A 26,243-nucleotide genomic window follows, 5' to 3' on the forward strand; every position below is an offset into this window, starting at 1 on the left:
ATGTGATTTCGTAATTTAACTTTATACTTTTTTTTATCTTTATAGGAGTATGAGGGTGTAATTTTTTCCACTTTAGCTTTATTAGGCTAAGTGCTGCCTCGATATTGCTCATGGAAATTTAATAAAAACAACTTAGGATCTAAGTATTTGAAAGTCTATTTTACTTGTCATTACTGTGATCAAGCTCCAGAACGAATGATGTGCTGCAGATCTTGCTTTTTTCATTGAAAACCTTCAGAATAACTAGCAAAGTTTTAAGAATCCAGTATCCTTCCAAGTTAAGTAGTTTGCACATAGCTAAACAGGAATGGTGGACCATAAAAAGCCAAGTGTCAGCTCTCAGGGGAGTAAAAGAAAACATTTGTTTTGTCCTCCATTAAAAGAGTAACAGTTTGTATGGGCATACGAAATCTTAAGAAATACTTGAATATATGTACCAATACAAATTTTAGTACTTTTTTGGTATGTTTTTGCATTCTTTTTTCATAAGGCTTGTTTACAGTATTCTGTGTTAGAACAGTTTACTAGCAGGAGCTGTTTATAGACTCTGCTAGTGACTGCTGAATTTATGGAAGAGAAAGTTAACTTGTAAGGAAGGAAAAAATAAGATGGGAAGGAGCTAATAGCATGGAGAGACAAACTTGTCAAGAATGTCTCTAAAGTACTTGTTAAAAAATTTTATAGAGTGTTCTTCTTGCAGAGAAATTAAAAAATAGCCTCTTTTTCCTTCCTTATTTCTTACATGTTTATATATGAAAGTCAGTTGCTTCTGGAAATAGAACTGATTTCCAGGATGATGCAGTTATGTCAGAGAAGTGTGTTCTTTACCTGGCATAATGGGTGCCTATCCAATCCTACAGCTAAAGAACTGGGAAGGATGTCCTGTTACACCCATAGCTGTGTAATGTTTAGAAATTATCTGCAAACCTTCCTGAATAGATGCAAGTAGAAAAAGCTATCTATCCTTCAGTACCCATGATGTGATAATCACTGATAAAACTCAGCAATTCTAACCTGGACCCAAGAATTGTTTCTAACTAGAATTAAATCAAAATTTACATTGTCTTGTGACACACTTCAATCATGAAAAGAAATTTCGGTGAATCTGGACTTGAAAAATTAGATTTATCCAGCGCTTGAAATTCTGTTTTTTTTTTCTTTAATTTCATGCTAATACTTTTTTTTTTACAATTTCTTTTATTTATTTGTAAGTGGATGAAAAGTAAAGTAATCCTGTTGAGAACATCTGTCTGAGCATTGTTGTCAATATTCTAATATGATGACTTGATTGAAAGAATAGTCTTTTTCTCTAACTTTTTAAACTGTTGTTTTTATACCTCAATATTTTTGTCTTTGATACTGCATGGGGGTTTTGGAGGTGTTGGTAGGGTGTATGTTTATTAAGTTTTCAAACCTTTTGCATGTTTTTGATAAAATCACTTGTGTTGTGAGTTTATGGCAATGCAGAGTGAGAGATTTTAGCTTTCAGCCAAAACTACTTTATAGCAAGTTCCTGTAATTTCCAGTGTGCAGGCTACCAGAACACATAACCCTTAAGAGATGAAGCTGTTGACGTTAAGTCCTTGAATGAAAATAATGACTTCGGATTTTTTTTCACTCTCTGTATATTTTTTAATTGTTACTGTAATCCATCAAATAAAATAAATATTTGGGCAATGAGTCTTAACACCACCAACACATCAATGAAATGCATCCTTGACCACAACCATTTGTTTTCTAAAAATTTTCATCTACTGAAATGCCATTTTGCTTTGCAAACATAATTTGAGGTATCTCATTCTCACTTTGTAATATGAGCATATCAAATGATGGAGGGAAAGTAGGAAAAAAAAATAAAAGCCCATTGAGCCTTAATTCCAGAAGCACTGGCAGGAAGTAGTAGTAGTTAAACACGTAGACAATTTAAACATAAAGAAGACACAAAAAAGCTCTTTCCCCTCATACTCCCACATTCTCTCATCTACTTAACTTCTACTGTATTTGTATTGAATTACAATATCCCTACTTTCTATTTTCTTAATTTTTTCTTTTCTCACAACAGTACCATCAATAATTGCAAAGTCTTACCCTGCTGTTAAATACAGAATAGCTAATGATCATTAAAAATCCTCTTATGTTTTCTCTTCCAGGCTGCATTAGGAATTATGCAGATGGTTGAGGACACTCTCATTGAGCATGCTCATACAAAACCACTCCTTCCCAGTCAGCTAGTTAGGTACAGAGAAGTTCAGCTTCCTGACAGTAAGTTAAATGATTTATTTACGATAATTAAGGCACATTAAATTGAGATTCTTCTTGCTAACAACATTCTAAAATGCATATTACTGTGTTGCTAGGAGTTATTTTGAAGTTAAACTTACTTCAAGTTATTTTGAACTCAAATTCAGAAATACAGTTAGGACATGGTTTTGCTAATAAAATTATGTACTAATACATTGATCTTTCTAGAATATTTGACAATTAATTTGATTTTAATTTGCGTATGTAAATTGGACTTCTTGGGATGACTTGGATGATCTTTTGATGACTGCCAACCCAAAGCCCTTCTATGATCATACAATTCTGCACTTCAGTTCCAAGTCACTTCTTATAATTTATGGAAGTAAGAGCTCTGCCCCACTCTCTGCTGCACATGGTATATACATTTGAACAAACACCATTCTTTGAGCATTTCTGAGTACTAATTCACCATTAAGAATTCCATGTAATGACTCCTTGGAAAAACAAAAAGCTCTTACACAAATAACTTTTTTTCCCTTACACAAATTCTTTTGGTCTTGTAGTGCTTGTATGCTTTTACTTCCATGGTGAAGTGTGGTTTTTTTAAGAAAGGAGGTTCAAAGTATTGCTGGGAGTGGTGACATATGTAGCTATACAGACAAGATAAATTACCCATAGCTGATCGTCTGTGCAAGTTACCAGATACAAAAGAAGTTGTTAGTATTAAATGCTGAATTATTTTTAATGTTCATAATAAATTCTGGCAGATTGTCTCTAGAAACTGTTTACACAGTAGAGGCAATGCAGAATTTCACTGCAGTTCCAAAAATATTTGCTTGAAGAGAGACAGCCAGTTTCAATTTGCTTGCTGAGGTTCCCAAGCGGCAAAATTTTGTTGGTAAAATAATAAATTCTTTTCTTGTCTCATGAAAAGTATGCTCTTAGTGGAAATTCTGCTTTACCAGTCCTAAACCACTTATAATAATTCCATTCCACAAACCTTAGACTATTATCTTTTTAATTGCGAACAGTAAGAATGTACACTTTCATGGACTTCAGTGTTTTAACTTTGTCTTTTAGGAGGTTGGTTTGTATATCAACAGAGAAATGAAGTTCATAACAACTGTGGCATTGAAATATATTACCAGACAGACATGCAGAGCACCTCGGAGAATATGTTTTTGGAGCTCTTTTGCCAGATTATCTCGGAGCCGTGTTTCAATACCCTGCGCACGCAGGAGCAGTTAGGTGAGTTCCCGGGGGCTGGGCTGTGCACACACGAGCTCTCACAGTCACACGAGACCTCAGGAGCTGTTCTCTCCCTGCCTAGTGAATGCCATTTAAAGGGCACTTGGTAAATGTAAATCATCTTAACCGCTGATGACTCAAATGAAATTTTACTGTGCACAGAGTCTAAAATAAGAACAAGCAGGCATGATTTTTATGATGTCTGAAATATCTGAAATCAACTCCAACTCAAAAAAGTACGATCACTGTACAGAAAACCTCATATTAGAATTTACCAAAAGGAGATTGGATCAGTTCTCTAAATTTCTAGATCTTAAAGAATCAGTAGTAGTTTGTTGTTTCCTGCTTGTGATCCTACTTCTAGGTGCACTTCATGATTCATAGAATCCCAGATTCATTTAGGTTGAAAAAGACTTCTAAGATCACCAAGTCCAACTGTTAAATTATAAGCCCTATCTTAGAAATATTGCTGTGTGGATAATGGTAAGCTACTGTGTTGGTGAAAACCTAAACACGTTTCAGGTTTTTTAAGACTATAGCTGTTCACCAATAAGTACAAATAATTGTTATCTGAACCAGTAAGGCTGAAAACTGGTGAGGTTATTCCAGACAGAGTAAGAAAGGGGGACAGAGACTTTGTGTGACAGCTCACATGATTGAAATACTGGTGAGGAGGAGTACAGATTTTCCAAAGGTGAGAAGCAGACAAATATTTCAGTGTGATGACTGCCAGGGATGTCAGGCAAGATTAGGCTTTTCATGAGCAACTAGCAGAACCAGCCATACAATATTCATCATAGGAATTTCAACTATCTATATGCCTGCTGAAAATAGGATAGAACCCAGGTTATTTAACAGGTTTTTGAAATGTGCTGGTGACAGGTTTTGTACAGAAGCTGGAAGTAGCAGCTAAAGAGAGAGGGGGGAACTGAGGTAGAACTGGTTTAGTCCAGCACTTTGTAATTGCCAAATACTAGAGCTCACGAGACTTAGGAGGGGAGACAATAGAAATACGATCAAAATCCAATAAACTTCATGGAATTGTTAGTAAGATTTCTGAGAAAGCTTAGGGAAAAAGAAGTTCAAGAATTAGAAGTTTGCTGAACAGTAGAAGTAGTAACAAGAACTCTTTCAATGAATGGTTAAGCAGTATGAGAAGGTGTAGGAGAAAAGTTGGCAGTGATGGAAAAAAAAGTGTTCAAATTATTAAAATTAGAATGTTCAAATCATCAGAAAATTCAGGATGGCTTAGTTAGTTTTTACTTAAAATGTCAATGTGGCCAAATGACTTCTAAAATAAACACTGATGATCAAAGTTCATTTCTTACTTTTGAACGGGAAAGTAACAGATTAATCTGATTAAATTAGAAGCTTTTAAAAAGTTCAAAATATGATGAACTCTGCATTCTATTCCAGATAATGAAATTAGGAAATCCTGGAATTAGAAGTCTTAAAATGGAAAATTTGTGGATGATAGGGTATTGGAAAGATAGACACAGCTAAATGCTACATGTTTGCTTAAAAAAAGGAAAGAGAAAAGGCAGGGAAATTATAGATCAGTCAGTTCAATTCTAATTCCAGGAAAATATGGAATAAATTTTCAAGCTAGCTCTAAATTCATAGATGGTAACTGAGAGACTGTTACTGGAGTACCTAGGTGGAAGAACTACACATTTGGGTTTTGGAAGGTCATGACTGAAGAATAGAGAATAGTTCATTTAGGAAACAGAGCTCTGCTGTGATCCAGTGTTCCATGGTATATTCATCAAAATTCTGGATGATGGAAGAGTGAGGATACTCACTGAATCTTCAGATAATACTAATTTGGGAGAGGCTGCAAGTGTGTGGGAAGATAGAGTTAGAATTTAAAATTAGTTTGACATTTTAGAAACATGACTTGAATGAAGATAAGATGCAATTTGTTAGGAACAGTTTGGCAGGAACAACCAATGGCACAGATACAAACCAGGAAGCAACTGGCTAGGTAGCAGTTTTGTAGAAAACTCTGCAGGGTACAGTGGATCAGAAGTAGGACATAAATCAGCAGTGTCATGCTGCTGTGTAAAATGCTGGGAAATATAAATGGAAGCATTCAAGATACACTCCCAGTAATATTCCTAAATAGTTCAGATAAAAACTCTGAAATAAAACTGTAAGCAGTTTTGACATGAACATCAGGAAACTGTAAGAAAACTATAAAACAACATTTAAAAGACTGCAATGTGATAGATTTGTTATTAAAAGGGTGGAGGAAGACTGAAGAAAGGATTAGTTGTGCAGATTAGAAAATCATGCAACAAAAAGGAAGGGAATAATACTTTTTATCTAACTGATAAAATGGGAAGCAGTGGTCTTACATTGCAGCAAAGAGAATTCAGATTAGACATTAAAAAATAATAAGTTTCTAATGTTGAGTCTAATGAAGCACTAGAGTACAGCTTTATTTCTGGTAACCTGATCCTGATGACAGAATTGCTTTTGTTTTTTCTTAGTCTGCCTCATCTCCTCCTTCCCCCTCCCCTAAACTGAGTTAAAAATGTTAAATGTTAAAAAAAAAATGCAGTGGCACCTTTTAAAACCTGCATTATTGTATTTATAACACAGAATTAAGTTAGCATAGCATTGCATTCTTGCCAAACATGCCACATTTGGCAAACTCAGCGCTGTGACAAAGGACTTCTTCTAATTTGTGTCTGCTGTTGTTTTGCCAAGGTTACATTGTGTTCAGTGGTCCACGTCGGGCAAATGGCATCCAAGGACTGCGATTTATTATCCAATCTGAAAAGCCACCACACTATTTAGAGAGCAGAGTTGAAGCATTCTTAAAAACTATGGAGAAATGCATAGAAGACATGACAGAAGAGGCCTTCCAGAAACACATCCAAGCTTTAGCAATTCGTCGTCTAGACAAACCAAAGAAGCTGTCTGCAGAATGTGCTAAATACTGGGGAGAAATAATTTCCCAGCAGTATAACTTTGACAGAGGTAAGACAAATAGTAATTCCTTTAAAACAGAATGCTCTAGTTTGGCTGCATTTGTGACTGTTGAGTGTCATATTCATTTGGGAACAACTTTAACTTTTACATAGCCTATACATAATTTACTGTCAATTTCCCTGAGATGCAGTCAGATACACACTGACATTCCTGCCAGTACACACATTTATATGAACCCTGTTTCTCTTTGCATTGTGCAGTTGTTTTGATGGAGTGCTGGCAGAGACAGCAGCAGGTATCTTAACTAACATGCAGTGTGTCTCAGCTTAGAGTGGATTTGAAGAAACACTAATTTTTTTTTGTTTTTTTTAACCTATGATGCATTGAAGGTTATAGGTTTGTAGGAGACCAAATGAGATCCAGCTTCTAGTGTCATTACTGAAAATGGACTGACAATTATTTACTCAGTGGTCCTACATCATATTTAAATTGTATTTTTTAAAACACTTTAAAAATGTATTTTAATTTTTTTTAAATACTGAGATACATTACTAATACAGTTAAACACATTAGTAATACAGTTTCTAGCATTAAAAAACAATCAGTTTAGGTACAGATCAGTTTTTCCTGACATTTTCATGTCTTGACTCTTATTCACAGGTGCAATTTTCTGTCTTCATGCATAATATGCTTCCTCCATAAAACTAATTCTGTATTCTGTGACTTCTCTTCTGCTTTGTGTATTGGCTTTCCATGATAGCAAATACAGTCTTTTTGCTTCACAATGATTCACTGAGCTGTTTAGTAATGAAGAGTTTTGACTTGTCATCTGGCTTGGTCTAGAGACTGACAAGGTTTCATGCCTGAGCATAAGAAGTGGCATGGAAACTTACCACTTCAAGTACTTTTTTCTTTTGTGTCTGATGAAATAGTCTGATTTTTCTCTGCCTTTAGTGTTTATGTTTATACCATAATTGGATCAATATTATCTCTCTGGAATTTCTTACTGCTAAGTGTAGCCATATTTTTCATATCTAAATCCCACTTATTATTTCCCTTGACTTTTATATCTTTAATTCTCCTCTTCCCTAGTAACTAGTAACTTTATATCGTAAATGATTTTAATATTACTAGAATTGTCAAAATCAGAAATTCATATTCCAGCTTTAAGAAGTGGAAGGATTTGTTTGTACATTTTTAATATTACTACTTCTACTGTTTTCTCCAAATCTTACCTAGTTTTCCAAACTAGGTATTGTTGATTTTAATTTCCTCTATATAGAATTCAATATTACCTACAGCCTGCATTACAGGCTTGTTGGCTGCTTGTTCTCTTGCACGTGTTTCTTCCTTGATCTTCTTGCTGATCTTAAGAAAAGCAAGCAGCACACCTACAAGAAACCTTTCTGCTTAAGCAGCAATGATATTAGGTGATTAGTACATGACAGTTTAATTAATATGAAGGAATGTAGCAACTGAAACACGTTGTCCCCAGATACCTTAAAGCTGTGACTACTTCTGAAGGGGTATGTAGGCACCATTCCTTAGCATTTCTGTAAAATTATCCTACTGTGCTGTTACCTAACTGTGAATAAACACCATCTCTAACCAGTCTGCATTAGAAATGTGTAACTGATTTGAAGATAATACACAAGAGTAGGCATATCTATTTTAGCTACTGAGTATCCCACAGTGCAGTCAGTATTCTTCAAACGTGCATTTTTTAGTAAGTCCAATCAAATAGACTTACTATATATTATATATATATAATTATATATTATACTATATATACTTACTATATTATGTATACTTATATATAATTATATATTACACTTAATATATATTATACTTAGAAGTATAATTTTTTGCCAAGGTTCTACTGACACTTTTAGTGAATCAAGTATTAACTTGAAAGATAACAATGAAAAGCTTTTCATTTGCAGTCAATTACAGCGTCTGAATTTGAAAGAAGTATACTTTGTATATGCAGTGTGCTATTAACCAGCTGTGATCTGAAGACTTACACTAATTTGTAGTATTGTTTTGCAGATAACATTGAAGTGGCTTATCTAAAGACCCTGACCAAGGATGACATTATACAGTTCTACAAAGTAAGTTAGTCATTGCAGCTAAAATGTTACTTAGAATGAGATGGAGCTGCAACTGAATCTTATTTGTGCTCTGAAGGGGTACACTGACACCTGTTTGAGGTAGATGGTAAAATGAATGCAGGTATCTTTTATTTCCTGAATATTACTTCGTTTAATAGCAGCTGTAAAAATCGCACAGAATTATAGGGTTTTGTTTTGGTTTTTTCCCTTGCTGGCTCTTATTCTTCTTGTTTCATTTATCTTTTCTTTATGGATATAAAATGTGCTGCTCTATGACCAAGCCTGGCCAAAATTGCACATTTGTTCTTTTATCTTTTTCTCCAACCAATCAGTGATTCAGCTGATTTTATGGGCATGAATTGTGAATGAAACAGATACTTTTAAAGCTTTGTTCACTGTAAATCACTAGGGTTTTTTTCTTCCTCTAATGGTTAGGCAGAGCAAAGGAACAGCATAATGATGCAGTAATTGCACATTTGGATGGATAGCCAATATAAGTGATTGAAATGCATCCCTCTCCTGTCCCTGTCACCCCTCCACCAGTATTAACAAAACCTTGGGAGTCGTTCTTGGTTTTGTAATGTGTAAGAGGTGATGATATTTCACTGTATTGCAAAGTGCTCATGGAGTTTCATTACTTACGGAGCAGCTGGTAGCTCAGGGAGTTCTTTGGAAAATAAGATCGACTTAATGTCTTCAGAATTTATTATTGGATGGGAAGATTCCTGCCCATGAAGAAGCATGAGCATGTGTGTGTCTGTCTTTTTTCCCTCTCTTAGCCAGAGAGGATTGATTAATTTTTCTAATAGTACGATAGCATACATGAAGTTAGTAAATGGAATTTCAGTACTCGTTATTGAATAAATGATAACTTGAACAAGTATGCATATTCTGGCTTTGTAGGAATCTATACTATTTTGCTTATAGCAGTGCTCAATACATGATTATCCAGCGTTCCAGAGCAAACATTGCAGGCTAGATTGGTGAGCTTGTCCAGCTGAATTTAGTGATTGTGTTCAGGGTGATGTGCTTCCCGAAGGCTTCTAGGGATTGAAAATTCTGCAGAGATTTTAGGTTGCATTCCTGATACTATGATAGTTAATGGCTGAATTTCTGTTACTTACAGGTTTTCTGAGTTCCAAGCAATACATTAATTGCTTAATTTGATTGTAAAATAATTCAGGAGTACTGTGTGGATGACTTTTAATAATATTTGAAGGCACATCCCAAAATTCATCCCTCATTTTAAGGCTTAAATTAAAATTCAAATGCTCTTGTTCTTTTTACTATTTTATGATGTCTAAGGAATACTTCCTACACCTTAAGGTCTTGATATTTTTTACTGTAGGTGCTGTTGGCAATAGATGCTCCCAGAAGACACAAGGTATCAGTACATGTCCTTGCAAGGGAAATGGATTCCTGTAAGTATTGTGCTGAATCTAATATTTTATCAATTCCTGTTCCAGTAAGTCATAGTTACAGATAGCCATGTTATATCATACAAATCCACTGTAAGAAAAACTCAGCTTTGGAGAAGATATTTTTCAGAGGAAAAAAGGTGGGGCTTTTTCTGGGTTTACTTCACATGGGTGCTTCAGATTTTCTGTGGATTTTTTTAGACAAGTTTTTCAGCTTATCAGTATTCTGAAGTATATTGATAATAACACAGTATATCCTAAAATACCACATCTGCTTTAAACAAGATATTTTAAAACAAACATTAAACTTTGTAATAGTCCTACAGGGGAAAAATCCCCCAACCAACCCAAAATTAGAATTTGGAGTTATCAATCCAGTGTGAGTATTTTTTTGCCAGACAAGCAATGAAAGTCCACAGCAAGCACCCTCAAAGGGGAAAACAAACAAAACCCAAAACCTCTAGGAATGTCAAACATTTTATTCAAACTTAAGAAGGCCAACTTTTATTTAGGTTTTATTTTGAAGTAAAATCAGTTGTGTGTTCTAAACTGTATTGTTCCATTTTAGAATTCAAGAAGGAACGGGCTAGAAGTGTTTCTGGTTAATATAAATAAACTGAGAGGAAAAACTTCTAAGGTTTTGTTTGCAAATCTTTCACCATTTTATATTTAAATGGTGATTAAATTCCAATATGCATTTGCTTGCAAAGTCAAAAATATTAAAGGTTTTTCTGTAGTACAGAGAGAAGTAGGTACTGCATGCATGTCATGAAACTCCTTTCTGCCTCAGAAGGATTGACTTCTGTGGTAGTGTAGAAATTGTAGCTTTGCAGCTGAGTAAGGAAGGCTGACTTCAAAGCAACTTTCCAGTTTTCATGACTGCTAATTGCTAAATAGAAATACTAAAACTTTTCTTTATCTAGAGAAGACTTCTTAAAGTATAGTAACTGTATTGCTAGATTGGGTATTGTTTGCTTGGAATGGTATCTTCCCAAGACAAGGGTGAGCTTGCAAGACAACAAGTGGTTACTTAGAGAAATTATAACCAGTCCTAAAATAACTCCCCAGTCCTAAATCTTTTAATCTGGCATTTGGACTCTCTTATGCTATAAAAAAAAAAAAGAGATTAGAAATGCAAAAATAAATTTTGGGGTAGTTGGAGTAGGGCATGAATGGTGATAGGCAGGGAATACTTGGGGTTGCTGTCCAGATTTTTGGTACCTCGAGAAACCTCTGCACTTTTATAGGCATGTCCTTATCAAATGATGTGCTGTTCTTGCACTGCTCTTGTTTGTACTCTGGCATTTGCTACTGTTCTCATAATTTGTACTGAGAAGCAGCTTTAAGTATTGATTGATCAACAGATTAGCAATTTTTATTTCTACATTCTCTTTATGTATAAGTAACATTAATAAAAGCCACTGCCTCAACTTATGTTTTCAGATAAAATAATGGATTAATATCGATATTTCTAAAGACGGACATGGAATATAAAAGGTTTATAAGGTTAAATAAGGTTTATAAAACCTTATTTAGTGATACTTAAAATTTAAATATTTAAAATTTAAAATTTTAAATATTTAAATAAAGGTGCTTTTTTTAGATACCTGTCTTATAAGAGAAAACAGTTAATCCGTTAACTAAAAGATAGTCATTAAATTATGGTCCCATAATTAATTTTGCTGATGTTAAATAGGCCCTGTTGTTGGAGAATTTCCATGCCAAAATGATGTGAACCTGGCACCAGCACCACCACTACCACAGGTAAAAAGAAACAACACACAAAATCCTAGCCTGCCCTCTTAATCTAGAGGTTTTGTGCCATTAAATACGAGTTAAAAGGGAAGAAACAGACCTCTGAAAATTCCTGCTGTCATGGGGCTGATGTTTTAGCTCTTTTCTACATGCATTTTCGTTAGTAACTATGGGGATTTTCCTGATTTTTCTTTTTATCCATTTGTCCATTTACTTCTGTTCTTTTTAGTCCTCTGAAATAAAATCTAATAGTAGTAGGAAACTACACTGGGTATCTGCACTATGGAGTAAATACAGATGATTATTGTCTGAAAATACTGGTTGTATATGATCAGATAAATCAGATGTCAAGAGAGAGCTGCATATGCATCAACAAATTTATCATCTTTGTTTAAAAAAACCCAAACAACCCACCAACCCCAAAACAACAACAAAACCAACTACTTGGTCATTGTCATAAAGCCTAAAATATTAATGACATTCCTGTCAATATGTTTAATTATGGAGGAAACAATTTGGCAAATTCTCTTCATACAAGTATTAGAGATTTCAGTGTGGTTGGATAGACAGCACTGGGCCCTTACTGGACCTCTTGAAGGATGGCAGTGTTTGTCCCAACAGGTGATTAACTTTTCACACTGTGGTAGGTCTGTGTTCTTCATCAGACCTTGCAGGTGAAATAATTGCCATGGGTAGAAATTTCTTTATGAATAGTATGGGTATAAGCTATTATGACTGAAATATTAGAAGCTTACTTTGTTACTACATCTAAAAATAATAGTGCATAGAATGGCTATTGTGGTTATGATTTTACTCTGATGTTCAAAGGACAGGTGGAGTGCTCTGAAGTAGAATGAAAATGAAAAGATCAGCTCTGCATTTATTGGAGCTTCTGACGTTATTAGCAATGCAGTTACTGCATTACAGCTGTTTGGAATGATGTAAATATGAAACCAGTTGTTTCATAAGAAATAACATTGTATTTTGGAGGTTCTTGTCATTATGAAGTGTGAATCACTAATGTTGTAGAAAAGAGCAAGGCAGGTGTATTTATATGTAGCTGTAGCACCAGTTAAAATGAAAAGCAAGGAATCTGTCACTTCTCTGATTGAAGATACTGAGCAGACTTTTTCTTGCATGCGCTTCTTTGCAGCCAAGTGTGATTGAAAATATGACAGAATTCAAGCGCAGTCTGCCGCTCTTCCCACTGGTGAAACCACATATCAATTTCATGGCTGCAAAACTGTGAAGAACCCCAATGGATGAAGAAATGCAAATGATCAGTACTGACATGGTTTCAAGGGACTTCGTGATGAACAAAATTATGAAATAGCATTGGGATAAATGGTTCTGTTCATTATGAAAGTCCCAAATTCCTTCTTGGTTCATTTGACATTAGCTGTGTGTTAGGGATAGAGGGTATATAAAAATCAGTTGTGGTCATGTGTCATTTATATTACAGACAACCTGTTAAAAACCAAAATCAACTGAAACAATAATAATACAAACTTGTAGATGCAGTATATTTTTAAAATAACATATCCCTTCAGATTTTCATTTTGATGAAATAACTCTCCAGAGCAAATGAAGTTGCTTGAAATGTGCTTGCTACTCCTGAAAAACACCATTGAGTATCCCAATAATTATCTTATTGGGAGTTGGAGGGGGTGAGATAAGTAAGTCCTTTTTGGGATGGGGTCAACAATTTTTCTTAAAAATAGAGACTTTCACATTTTTTTGAAGTGACGTGTTGAATGATACTTTTTTAATTGATCCTTAATGCAACCAACATATTTTCTATTTAAGTTTTATGAAGACCAGTGGGGCTGAAAAAAAGGAGATTTGACAACACAGTAATAGGTGAGAGAATTGTCTTAATGAGAATAATTGAAGATAAGGGTATGATTTTAATCTTTCTATACAAATTTGGGGACATTTTATATTAAAACTAGTAAAATGCTGGAAACACTCTATTAGTGTGTCTTATTTTTGTTACCAGAAGTGTTGTCCCAGTCTCTTGATACTGTCAACATCCTGTTCAGTTTTACAGCATTACTGTGAACTGTCAATTTGGTATATCAAATACTTTATTTGGTGTCATTTTTTGTTTTCAGTTGCGTATGTGCTAATGGAGAACTCAGTCTGTTTTGCCTCACCTGTTATGTTTGGTCTCAGTCCAGCAAAGCACTCATTAATGCAAATAACTTTAAACACACACTAGTTCTTTACTCAAGAACAGTTGCATGTCAAATAGGGGCTCTCTAATGAGTCAGATATATCATTATTTTGATACATCTGTGGGTCCTTCTTGTCCTTCAGGAAGGTGTTTGGGACAGTGCAGTGCTGGGGTAGCAGTGCTGCAGCACAGCCTGTGCTTCAGGTTACATCACAAAGGGTTTGCTCTGCTTCTGGGAAGAAGGCTGTGCAGAACTCAGAAGGAGCAAGAACTGCTGAAATAATGTTTATATATAGATATATATATATATATTCCATAATTTAGTAAAATGATAGAACAAGATAAGGTGTCTCGTCCTCACCAACGTTACTGACTTCTGCAGAGTGGTCTTGTGCTTGGGACAGCACCCAAATTGGAAAAGGCAAGGTAGGAGCATTAAGTTCTCCTGCCTCTGTAATATATAAGAGATGGCAGTAACTCAGAGAGGAGGGAGTATGTAAAGCAGTGAGGATATAAAACCTGCTCATCAGAGGTGTTAGTGAGAATTTGCTTCTTACTAAAAGAGCCTGAAAGTAATGCCCTGATGTGACAGGCATGTGTGTCAAACATCAGAATCCTGGTATAGTCAGTAGGGCTGTTCTGGGATTGAATCTGTGTTGGTTCTTACATTGGCTCTGAGGCCAAATTAAATGAATGCTTGACAGGGCAGGGGCCTTCAGTTGGGTTTATTGGAGAGTCTCTTCTAACTGAATAAATATGGTGCATTTAGAAGTTGTTTAAAAGGTTCACGGTACATGTTTCAGTATCTTTTTAATAAATTTGATGAGAGTTTGTGATGTAACCTGTTGCCAAGGAAGGCCACTAGCATCTTTTTTAGCCTGATGAAGAGATAAAAAAATAAATACAGTCTAAACAAAACCAGTCAAGATGTCTCTGCTCACATTTTTCATGGATCCTTCACATGAGGCTTGTTGCCCTCTTGCATTTCACTTTTGTTTATAGTTTTCCTTTAGTAAAGGTATTTGTATTATATATATTAAAAGTTTTGACAACATATTATAAAAATATATATTTTGGGATTTAGTATTTAAACATACCACTCTTATGGTAAATACAATGAAATGGCTCCAATTGTGTGTAAAAAAAAAAAATATATATATATATATTCATGGAAGTACTCTCAACTCTTAACAGATGATATAAATAAATTGGAATAGCAGTGTATCTAACACAAGCTTACAAATCATGTTTTCCAGAGGACAAAATTTATACCTTCAAAGTTCTGTGACTGGATGTGAAAACCCATGTAGTTTTCCAACAACTCTCAATTGCTTTTAAGTGTTCTCCAGCATTTTACAGTTTCTGAGTTTGATATAGCAGTAAATTTTGATAAACTCAGGCATACTAATGGGTTCATTTTAATGGATCCAAAGCTGCAGTGTCTACAAGCAATAAAGAACTACCTAGAATACACTGTAATTCAATTTTAGTGCTTGTTAATTAGTTTATGTAAGAAACCATAAATTATTATTACATAACTGTAATTTTTGCAAGTGCTATTTTAAGCAGTTGATGTGGAATTGGGTGCATGTGACACAGCCAGTATGACAGAGTGCTAGAGTTATTCTGTTTACAATAAACAATCTGAATTTAATGTTTGGAGTTCTTAATTTGTTTCATTTTAATTTTTGCATACTGGTAATGTTACATCTATCAGTCTCGTGCATGTTTTTTATTAGGTGTTAAATGTGATTTTCCACTATCCAGTTGGACTAGTTAGGCCAAACAGCATTGCTGCAGAAGTGCTCCCAGGCACTTCTCAGGAAGTTTCAGAGGCCTTCCCCGTGTGGTATCCCACACCTCTTAGTTAGATCAGCTTCTGTTACCCTCTAAGTGTATGAAAATTTAGTAATATAAAGGTAGAAATATTTGCACAAGACAGAATTTTAATTATCAAATCTGAAACTGTAAATTTAGGGCATGGCTGCAGCCAGACTGAATCTTGCCTACTGCAGCTTTACAGTGTTGCTTCTGAGAAATTACTTTGCCTGGTCATTTTCTTTGGTCTATGCACACCAAAAGACTTATGTTTCAAAAGGTTAGGAGTGTGTGATTGTTAAAGTAGTAAATCATGTCAGCTCTGACAGCATAAAGATACAAGTTGGCAGGCGTTCCTGCTCTTCTGAGGGGGCTCCTTGAAGTAATACTGACACTGAGCAGCATTGAGAGAGACAGGTTTTGTCCTTGGCATTGGGAAGAGTGGCTGGTATCTCAGGGGAGAAAGAGAATGCCAACAACCCAGCTGAAAATTACTTTTCCCCAACATTAGGGCTTTGTCCAATCCCAGTTGTTAGGGGTTGGTATAAATCTTGACTTAGTGACTTTACTGTCTTTCAAAAAATCAAGTTATCCAAATCTACTTTAACTAATACTATTAGCCATAAGAAATGCTTGAGCTTGTTCAGATGATTTAAGCGCTTGGATGTGAGCAGCCCTTATTGATGATGTGTTCCACAGTGTAATCGTAGCATCTGGAGAAAGTGTCACACCTTTTTAACTTCATTTATTGTTATCTAGCTCTTGGTTTAAAACAGGATCAGCAGAATTTTACTTTGCCTTTTCTCTCCTAGTTAACAGTTATTATGCTTTTACTGTAGGTCTGCTGTGAAGTGAGAAACCATTATCTTCTATATTTTCCTACATTTTACCCATGTTTTTTCAGTATGTGACCATTGATCTGACACAGTCACTCACAGTAGCACTGGGGCCTTTGCACAAGCTCATATGTAACATGATATTCAAATCCAGCTCTGAAATACTTGGTTTGCAAGTCAGTTTTTAATATTGTTGCTAATACAAGGCACCTCTGGGTATTTTAAAGGCAGAGGAGATCAGAAAGTCAGGGCCCTTTTGTACGTTGTAATTTTAAAAGAAGCCTGGCCTATGTAGATTCTGCTGAAAGGCTTTTATTTGAAACATTTATATTTACCATTCAAAGAATGTAGGTTACAGTATGTGCTGGGGGTAGAATATAATGGAAATAGTGGATGAAATTTGAATTGCAGTTCAAACGAACAAAGTATATAAGGCCAAAGGCCCAGGAGATTGTCACAATTAAATCAATTTATTTGAATTCAAGCATCTAAACAGAATTTAGGAGTGAAAATATTTATGGCTTTCTAAATTAACATTTCTAAGCCCAAGTGCAGCATTAAAGGATGTAGACATCACACTCAGGAATATTTGCCCGTGTTAATTTTTAAGACTGTCTTTAGTGGTGCAGTGCAAAATGCCCAATTAAATTCCTTGACTGTACAATGGATGGGGGAAGATACACAGCTCCAAGTGCAAGGAAATGACCAGGCTTAGCCTTTGGGAAACTCCAGAGGGAGGCATCCAAGTTTAATTCCTACATCTTTCTGAGGGTTTGCCACCACTTCACTAGGTGTTAGATGTGTTTCCTCCTGCATCAGATTTCTATTACAGATTTTCACTGTCTGCTCAGCTTCCTTTTCAAAAAGGGAAGCAAGGAATTGTGGTACTTGCCCAGTGACTACCAAAGGCATGTAAAATTTCACTGGAGCAGCAGCTGGAACTCAGGACCCTTTCCAGCCCTCCCCTCCACCCACACACAGAACTGTGTGTCCTGTGGTACATGTGGGCTCAAACACACATCTGCTCTGGTGGGGAACACTTACAGAGTCAGCACAGGTCCCACAGAGGGGAATGAGGAGGTCCTCAGCCTGTGTTAGGAACCTGGAAAGTGGGAAGAACAGGCTAGGGAAGACCCTAATAGAAAATGGAAATAAACTTCATGTTTTGGTAACTTCAACTAACCACTATACACTGTGTTGTGTATAGAAGAGCATATGATTTATATGAAGTCTGTTGTAAAGGATGGACTCCTGTGATGGGAGAGAAAAAGAAGAAGAGCTATTTGTGAATTCCAGGCAGATGTAGGAGACCAATACTAATACATTTTACATGGTTAAGGCTACGTAATTTCAGAGCATGTGCAAAAATGGTATTGTGGGGTATTGAATGTAGAAAATCTGGGTGTGCAAATGTCAGTGAGGCAGACCCTCTGAAGATGTAAATTTAATATGTGATGCCTTTTAGAGATCTTAGAAATTTCCTGAATAGTACTTAAAGTGGTGCACTTGACAAAGCAATGTTGGAACTGGTTTAAAACACCAGAAGTACATAAACATTTCACAGAAATAGTGCTAAAAAATGGCTCACAGTCTTTTTTAAACTTTCCAACTGGCTTTGGAATGAAGTAAGTTTAGCAGGACAGATTTCAACCCAAATGATTATTTGTACATGTATGTGAAAGCCAGGGAAGTTCACAAGCTTAGAGCCCATCAATGCTCTGGAGTCAGTGAGCTGTCAAAAAGTTCAACACCACCTCACTTTATCCCACTACCATTACAGTAACTTTCAGTCTGCTAAAAGTTCTGCAGGGCCAGAGGAATAGAAGTGTTTTTAACAACCAGTTTTTTAAAACCCATTACTCCAAGTGAAGTTACTTGTTTTGACTAGGAGATATCCATATCATTCACTGGCACATACCAGTTAAGGGGGAAGTTTCAAAAGTCTGAAAAAAACCTATGCAAATAATTCTGTTCACAGATTATTGCCAGATAAGATTGTAGGAAGAGAAAGTAATAGTGACAATTCTGCAGCATTAAATGTATTTTAGGAACACAGGAATCTGTATGTATAACTGGATCTGTCATCTCCACAAGCTGATTGTTTAGTTCTGCTACTCTGTGTGTCACCTTCAAAGGCAGAGATGGCCACTGCTCACCTTGCCTTGTGTGACACCTCCGTGGCCAAGGTGAGGTGAGCAGACACTGCCATTGTCACACCAGCCCAAAGTGTCACTGGTGTCCCTTTAGCACAGGCACACACTGTGTGCAGGCAGCATGCGTGTGCCCTAGGATACTTTTCTGTAATTAGAGCTTATCTTCTAATCCTGGAAAGCTTTACCCATGAAATTAAACAAAGATGGCACCTACAGTATGTCCAAGCCTGGAGAGCCACCCTGGACTGCTGCTGGAGCTCAGCAAAGTGGGAGATTTAAGCAAGTCCAACTATTGCAGAAATCATTTGAAAGCAGGTGCTACTCAACTGCAGCAGGAGACATCTGCTGATGTATGCACAACATGATTCTATAGCTGAGAATAAGCTAAGAAAAATGTACCTTATGCAGCCTTTTCCTGGAAGTAGGAAGAGTAGAATATTTAAGAATGGAATAGCTTGTAGGCTCTGTGTAACTTGAAGAATGCATATATAAGGAATTGCTTGTAGTTTGGATTGTCCACTTGAATTTAAATGTCAGTAATTGTTAGTTTAAAGATACTATGAATGTGAAAATGCAAAAGATTGTATTAAGCTCAATGTATACAAAGTGTAAGTGTGAGCTGGGGTGCTCGCCCACACTGTGAGCCTCTTCATAAAAGTAACGTTGAAATGGAAGATAATGCATATAAGTTGCATGCCATTTTGCACTTCTTGTCTGATAATCATGTCTGTTTGTCATGTCATTGTGTAAAAATTATAAATTCCTGGGAAAAGGAGTCGTGTTACTGTGTGAACTACCAATGCACAACTGTGGCGCTGTACAGCTAATAATACATGTTAGGCTTTTTTTAAATGGTGAATTGAGTAATTTAGAGCGAAGACAAGACCTTAATTTTAGGACAACTTGTAGTGCCTAAATAGTCCTAAGTTTCTTTGAAAGCAACAGAATAAAATTATCACAATTTCTCATTGACGTTATTCAGCTCTACATTCTTTACCCAACAGACACCAAAAAATAAAGGCAGTTGAGATAATTGATAACTAAATCCTTTAGCTGGCCTGACAGCTGGAGTGAATGTGTTGCCTTGTAGTATATTGATAGCCCTCGATTATGAAATATGTACATCTTAGCAATGGTTTTGGTATAAACTCTTGGCTAGTAATTTAAGATAATCTTAAATACTTTTGGAATAGCTGATAATCCTGGAAGTCTTGTAACATTCATATTTTTGTTTTGATTTGAGATCCACATACAGGATAGAAATACTGCACTAATATCTATGTAGATAGATGCAATATTTCTTGGATAGAAATAATAGAGTCCCATAGTTTCATAGATTGTTGGACTGAGCTTTAATTTGGCGATGGTGTCACCGAGATCTGTGACAGAGATGTGTTACAAAGATGCCAGAGGAGCTGCTTTGCTAATCCCCTCGGATTAGCACTATACACCATGCAAGTAAAACAATAATGCCTGTCTACTATTGTGAAGTATGCATTTCTAGTGTAATGAATCTGGCACTTTTTCTTAAGGTGAAGTAAATAATATACCTTCTCAAAACTTTGTGGAAAGATTTAATAGATCTGGTTGTCCAGCAGCTCAGCAGAGGCAATTATTCAGAAAATGGACTGCAACTCAAAATCAAAGCCGAGTGTCGATTTATGTGTATGATAAATAAAACTATAAGAGATAGCACAGTCAGTAAACTTGAACTATTCTACTTAGGCTGGTGGTAATTTCTGAACGTGCACTGAATGTGCTGAGGTGCCCCCAACAGCTATACCAGAAATGTCCTGGCAGCACCGTGCACAGTCCCAGGGCTCTGGTATTGCAGGAGAGAGTGCCCAGTTTGGGGAGCTGTAATGAGAATGGAGAGCAGTACCCACAGACCCACAGCAGCTCGGCAATATTTGTGATGTTTCTTCCTGGTGCTGAAAGTAGGAATGGCCAAAGCTATCAGGAGAGGAGAGGGATCCTGCCTTTATTGGCCCCTTGCAATCTCAGCTGCTTTGGGCAAGCTGTAAAGTTCTGCTCTTGAGCAGCAACTACATCAAATCAAATCTCCTTATTCAACAGGTCTTTCCTTTGGTCTGATTTAATGTTACATGTAATACCTTTTTCTTGTCAAAAAGGAAGTTGAATTATATCTCCTCTTTTGTAGTATTTATAGTGCATTAATTCGTGCTATTTCCAACCAGTTACCTGTGCCTGCAGGTGACAGATGTGCATAAGTATTTGAAATTGCTTTCACATCTAGTTCTTCACCTTTGAAATAAACAACAGAACTGTGTGTTTTATTTATGGTGATGCAAAAGAGCAAAAGACCTGAAGTTTGAATTTTTGGGTCACTTGTTGAGTCTTTAGAGCTGGCATTTCCCAAAATATTTTTGAAAGTCAAATAGAAGTGACTTATTGGACAGTAAATTTTGAACTCTTGAACACTGCGCCATTTTTATAGTAATAAATAAAGTAGCAGAACTGTAGACTGAAACTTTCAGAGGAATGTTCAAGTTCATGATGTAGTCGTACATATTCAATAATTACTTCCTGCTGATTGACCAGGCTATGGTAAGGGAAGACCATGAAAGGAGGAGTTAATTTTTGGGGGGGTTGGGGTTTTTTTTTGTTAGATTTTCTTACCTGTTTCAAAGTTCAAAATATGCTATGCAAGAAAATAAGTAAAATTTAGTATCTTAATTTTTAGAAAGTGTAAAGTTTTTAACAGGTATATTTTAATTTTTTAATGAGAAGCTTAATTTTCTTTGCTTGGAAAACAGCATATACTTCGGAGTAAAAATGTCAGCCTAAATGATTTACCATGAAACAAGAAGCTTTTGTGGTACCTTTTTTCACACTGTAATTAAAATTCTTCTTGGTGCTATACGATACAAGGTTTGCTGTTCTTCCCTGTAACAATGTGAAGAGTTGTGCATCTCACCATTGTGCATGAAAATTATTTCCTTCATTTCGCTGAGGAAAATCGTGTTTGTACGATTCTACAGAAAAAAATCCAAACGGAACTTTAAATGCTTAATCAGAGTTAATAAACCACGTGTAAATCGCAGAACTAGTCCCGGTGTGTATTTTCGAAGGGGCAGGACGGCCGTGACGTCCTTGTCTCCAGCACTCCGGCGCCGCCCGGGCCCTTCACGGGCCCTTCACGGGGCCTTTCCAAGGCTTTGCCAGGCCGGGCCCGCGGGGCTGCGCCGGCTCTGCCGTCCCCTCACGCCGAGGGGCCCGGGGGGCAGCTCCGTTTGTCCGCCGCCCCTGCTCTTCAGGGCTGCGGGGTGCCCGTGAGTTACCGGGGAGGCAGCACCGAGCGCGGCCCGGCCCTGCCCTCCCCGCGCCCTTCCCTGAGGGCAGAAGGGAAGCGGGCCGGGCCATGGCGCCGGCGCTGCCATCACCGTGCGCCCGCCTCGCACTCAGCCCCCGGGGAGGCTGTGCCGGGACACTGCTGGGCACTGCGCCAGCTGCTGCTGCTGCAGGGACACGCATGGAATCAACAGCAGTTCCGCCGGAGCAGGTTTGAGGGACAGTGGCGCACTGGGGGCTGAGAAAACAGAATGGCTCTGGTCTGTCCCGGCATTTGGCATAATGGGGCTTTGATGGTAACGTGCTCGTAGCACAGACTGGGAGGTGTAATTAATTGCCCGGTGTTCAAGCGAGAGAAAAAGGTCAATGTGGGACAGCTTTCCTGCAGAGGTGCCTGGTGGCACCACGCGCGCTATCTCGGGGGACAGCCCGTGAGGGCAGCACGCGTGTGGCCGGGCGATAAGAGCCCCGTGCGGCACGGACAGCAGCCAAGGGCCGGCTCCAGCCCCGCATGGTGACACACACCCCTGTGTTTTCTCCCCGACCATCCCCTCCTTGTCTCCGACCCACGTCCTGCTCCTCTGGCCAGACTCAGTCCTCATCTCGTCACCCATTTGTCACCTGCCTCCTTTAGCCCATGTGTGACCAACATCATCTGCAGCTCCCGGGCTCTGTCACAGATTAACGCCCACCAGCCCTCAGGCACTTCTCTCGATGATTTCGCAGTCCTCACCCTCTTTGTCCTTCCTTCATTACACGTGTTGCTGAAGCCACATTTTATCTTTTGCCTTGCAGTAGGATGGGGAAAGCAGGGAAGTCACCAAGAGCTGTGGAGGACAGCCTTTTTGCTTTCAGATCCAGCCATACAGCACTGCAGGTGGCCATAAGGTGCTAAGATCCATCTCTTTTCTTAATGTGGCCCTTAAAAAATTCCAAATCCTTAGGAAATTGCAGTTCAGTTTCATTCAATCTCACCTAAGCAGCTTCAACATTCAAATTTTCAGGGTGTTTGGAAGATTCCTCATACAATTCACAAAACACACCATCTCAATCTGAAATTCTCCCTACCACTAATTTTCAATTCCCTGCTTCAAACTGTAAGACTGTCAGAAATCTGCTACCATTTCAATAAACTATAAGAGAAGAAACCTTCCATAATTGCTTACTGGGGTCACACAGCGTGGTGTTTGAAGCTCAGTACTTATCTTAGTTGTATTAGAGGAATTACCAGGCAACCAAGTGGTGATAACAGCATTTCTGTGTCAGGTGGAAGTAAAGGAAGAGGAAGAGGAGGAGACATATCCTGGCAGAGCTCTGTAACTTAAGGCTGACATACCTTTGAATGGAATGGATCCTGCACATGTGCCTTCCCAAAGTCCGTAGGAGCAGCCTCCTCTTGGCTCAAGACTTAGCAATGGGGGAACTGTGAGAATGTGTGCAGGCACGTGAGTGCTGAGGGGAGAGGAGCAGAATGAGCCTTAGGACAGAGCACAAGTAGAGAAATTGGCAGCAGTGTCCCATGAACTGCACACTTTGCCCAGTGAAAAAAGAACAGAATTAGAGAGCCCCAGGCCCCTTCCTCTGTGCTCTGCCGTGCAGCAGGACCTTCCTTTTCCCCCTGGGTCAGACTTTTCTGCTGGGTGTGAGCATCCCTGGGCTGCACCTGCTGTGGTGACTGGCTAATACATCTGCTTGGAAGAGATGCCTGGTTCACACATTGAAAGGATAAACTGCTTATCCTGTTTTCTGTAATTCTGTCACAGAGAGCAAAAGCTCATCTGACTGGTTTAACTTAAGGGTAAATACAAGGCAATGTGGTTGAAGGAGATAGAAAATGGAGAAGGGACTCTGAATCAGCTGATTTGTATTTAAAGGCTTTATTCTGCTTGCTCTCTCTTTCTAAAAATATTTTTTCTGGTTTGGAGAAATAATATATAAATGATACCCTGGCAAGAAGTGCATAAAATCTGACAGATGAATAAATTGCACTCTCCAGAGCTGTAAGCTTGAAAAGAACATTGCAGAGATAATGAATGTTCTTGGCTTGAAAGAAATCCTGTCCATTAGAAACATACCTCTCTGAAGATTGATCTGAACTTTGGAGCTTTCAGCTCTTTCAGATTTGAAAAAAATTGACTTATTTAATTTCCCATTCACCAAAATTGAATAACACTGCAGTTGGTGATTTAAAATGTTGTTGAATTAATTATGACATTTTGTTAAATTCCCTTTTGTCTTTCCTTTGTCCGTTTTTTATTTCAAAGGCCTCAGTAATAGGCAAAGTGTATCACCCCAGTAGAGATGAGAGATGAGTCAGAGATTTGTCAGCTTGAATGGCCTTAGACCTGCACTTATCCCTGCTGACTACCCAGATGCAAGTTTGAAGTGATGTTACTTGCATCTTAAAGAGCAAGACTGAGAAAGCACAAGCTTCCTTGCTCAGCTTTGTTCTGACCTTCTCTGCTACAGCCTCTCATGACAAACAGGTCAGATTCACACTCACAGAGCTGTAATAAATAATCTAAATCTGGCAGCAAAGGAAAAAGTGAGAAGGGCTGAGTCTGAAGGGTGGTTTCATGAGTGACTGCATCAGTCTCATGGCTGTATCAGGAGGATCAGGTGTGTATCTGCATCCTCCTTTCCAGCCTCACATTACTGGGCCTCAGTCAGGAGTTGGGAATGGGTAACTCAAACAACTCCTACCACGAAGGACAGTGCAAATCATTAGTACCCTGACTCAGCTTGAACCATGCCCCTGCACATGCAGATTTATGGGAAGTCTAATATGATGTTGCAAAAGAAAAGTATGAAAGAAAAAGTATGAAAAGAGTAGATTAATCTGTTGTTCCAGCATCTTTCTTCATTCACTTTTAAATTCAACCTTGTAAATCTGAAGTCTCCTTAAATTTTAAAGTAGCAGTTACATAAATAACAGCATTAGCCATGAATGTGCAGCCTATTTGCAATCCTGAACACAAATATGGCACAGATTTCTATGACTTAGCAATATGAGAGTAAAATCTGTACACAAACAGCTGCCTTTGAAGCTGGACTAGGTGGCTGCCTGAGTCAGCCAGGCCTTAGACAGACAGACAGACAGACTGTGGTGCCAGCCCCTGCCCTTCCCACCCACCACCTGAGCTCCAGTGCAGCAAATTTGTCAAAGCTACATCAAATATTAATGCTTCTGACCACAGGCATTGTTCAGACCACACTGACCCTTTCATATGATCTGCCTCATACCCACACTGCAAAGCAAATGTGCTACCCATACTGAAACAAGAAAGATTGCAGCCATGACTTAGAGAATACATGGTAGGAAAGGAAACTACAGCTGTGCTGATGAGAGGCCAGTCGAAGCCTTTTAGGATGTCATACTTTGGTTTGCAACATTTCAAATTTCAGCTGAAGACAAATTTCTCTGTTGTTTTTCTGTATCATATAGCTAATTTTTGTGTCATCCCTGCAATTTTATTGCTCTGTAATTTACAGCAAGCTATTTATGGGCCTAAAATAGCTGTCAGCTTGGAGAAAGGACACAGTTTCTCTTGTATGTAATGGGGGTTAGAAGACTGTTAGAAGGTTCCTGTCCCAAAATGGATAGCAGTCCATGGATGCCTGTACAGGAAAGGTGGAAGATTTGTTTCTTACTCTGTTTTCTTGCTATCTCCTATTGAACAGTCCAATTTTAATTTCAGGATTCTATATTCTCTTTCTGTTTTAGGTATGTTATGTTGTATACTCATATCATCAATGCACCTAGTATTATAGTTGATTATTATTTTTAATTTTGATCATGATTACTGCTGTATAAATTTCCCTGAGACACCGTTCTTCATTTAAAAGGGCAAATACATGTTTTGCTACTCCACTCATCTGCATTTTGGTGCAGTGGAGCAAAATTGATTTCTGAGAAATGGGCTCTGCATATTTTTGTATATCCTTTTAACACTTTGTTAATTTGAAGCATCTTTTGATGAGATAGCATATCAAGAGGCTAAACAGTAATTACCTCCCACAAATCACTTATCCTTGGTAGAATAAGCCACCAGTGTTTGGTGGCAACCCCTTCATGTTGAAACAGAATGATGCATTTATGAGGTACAATCCGAAGATAGCTGCTATCAAGACAAGACTTCACAAACCTGGAATGCGAGTTTAAAACAAAATTAATTCATATTTTGGGCTTATAGAAAAAGGTGAAGGCCAGAAAAAACATCTATTGAAAAGAAATAGTG

General features: G+C 37.6%; 1 protein-coding gene across 3 annotated transcripts in view; it reads left to right on the top strand.

Annotated features, from left to right (window-relative positions):
* IDE (insulin degrading enzyme) overlaps positions 1–15,540 on the top strand; it is a 53,903-nt gene extending 38,363 nt beyond the window's left edge. For 2 of the 3 annotated variants that reach the window (XM_014875352.2, XM_014875350.2), the window contains exons 19-25: positions 2,151–2,262; positions 3,322–3,489; positions 6,202–6,474; positions 8,476–8,537; positions 9,886–9,958; positions 11,652–11,719; positions 12,864–15,540. In XM_014875352.2, coding sequence (XP_014730838.1) covers positions 2,151–2,262; positions 3,322–3,489; positions 6,202–6,474; positions 8,476–8,537; positions 9,886–9,958; positions 11,652–11,719; positions 12,864–12,959 — 852 coding nt within the window. In that variant the 3' untranslated portion in view covers positions 12,960–15,540. The remainder of the gene's footprint in view (positions 1–2,150; positions 2,263–3,321; positions 3,490–6,201; positions 6,475–8,475; positions 8,538–9,885; positions 9,959–11,651; positions 11,720–12,863) is intronic. The other variant, XM_014875351.2, reaches the window with a different exon arrangement.
* Positions 15,541–26,243: the final 10,703 nt, after the last annotated feature.

This window comes from Sturnus vulgaris, chromosome 8 (genome assembly GCF_052056855.1).
Source record: "Sturnus vulgaris isolate bStuVul1 chromosome 8, bStuVul1.hap1, whole genome shotgun sequence".
Taxonomy (NCBI): Eukaryota; Metazoa; Chordata; class Aves; order Passeriformes; family Sturnidae; genus Sturnus; species Sturnus vulgaris.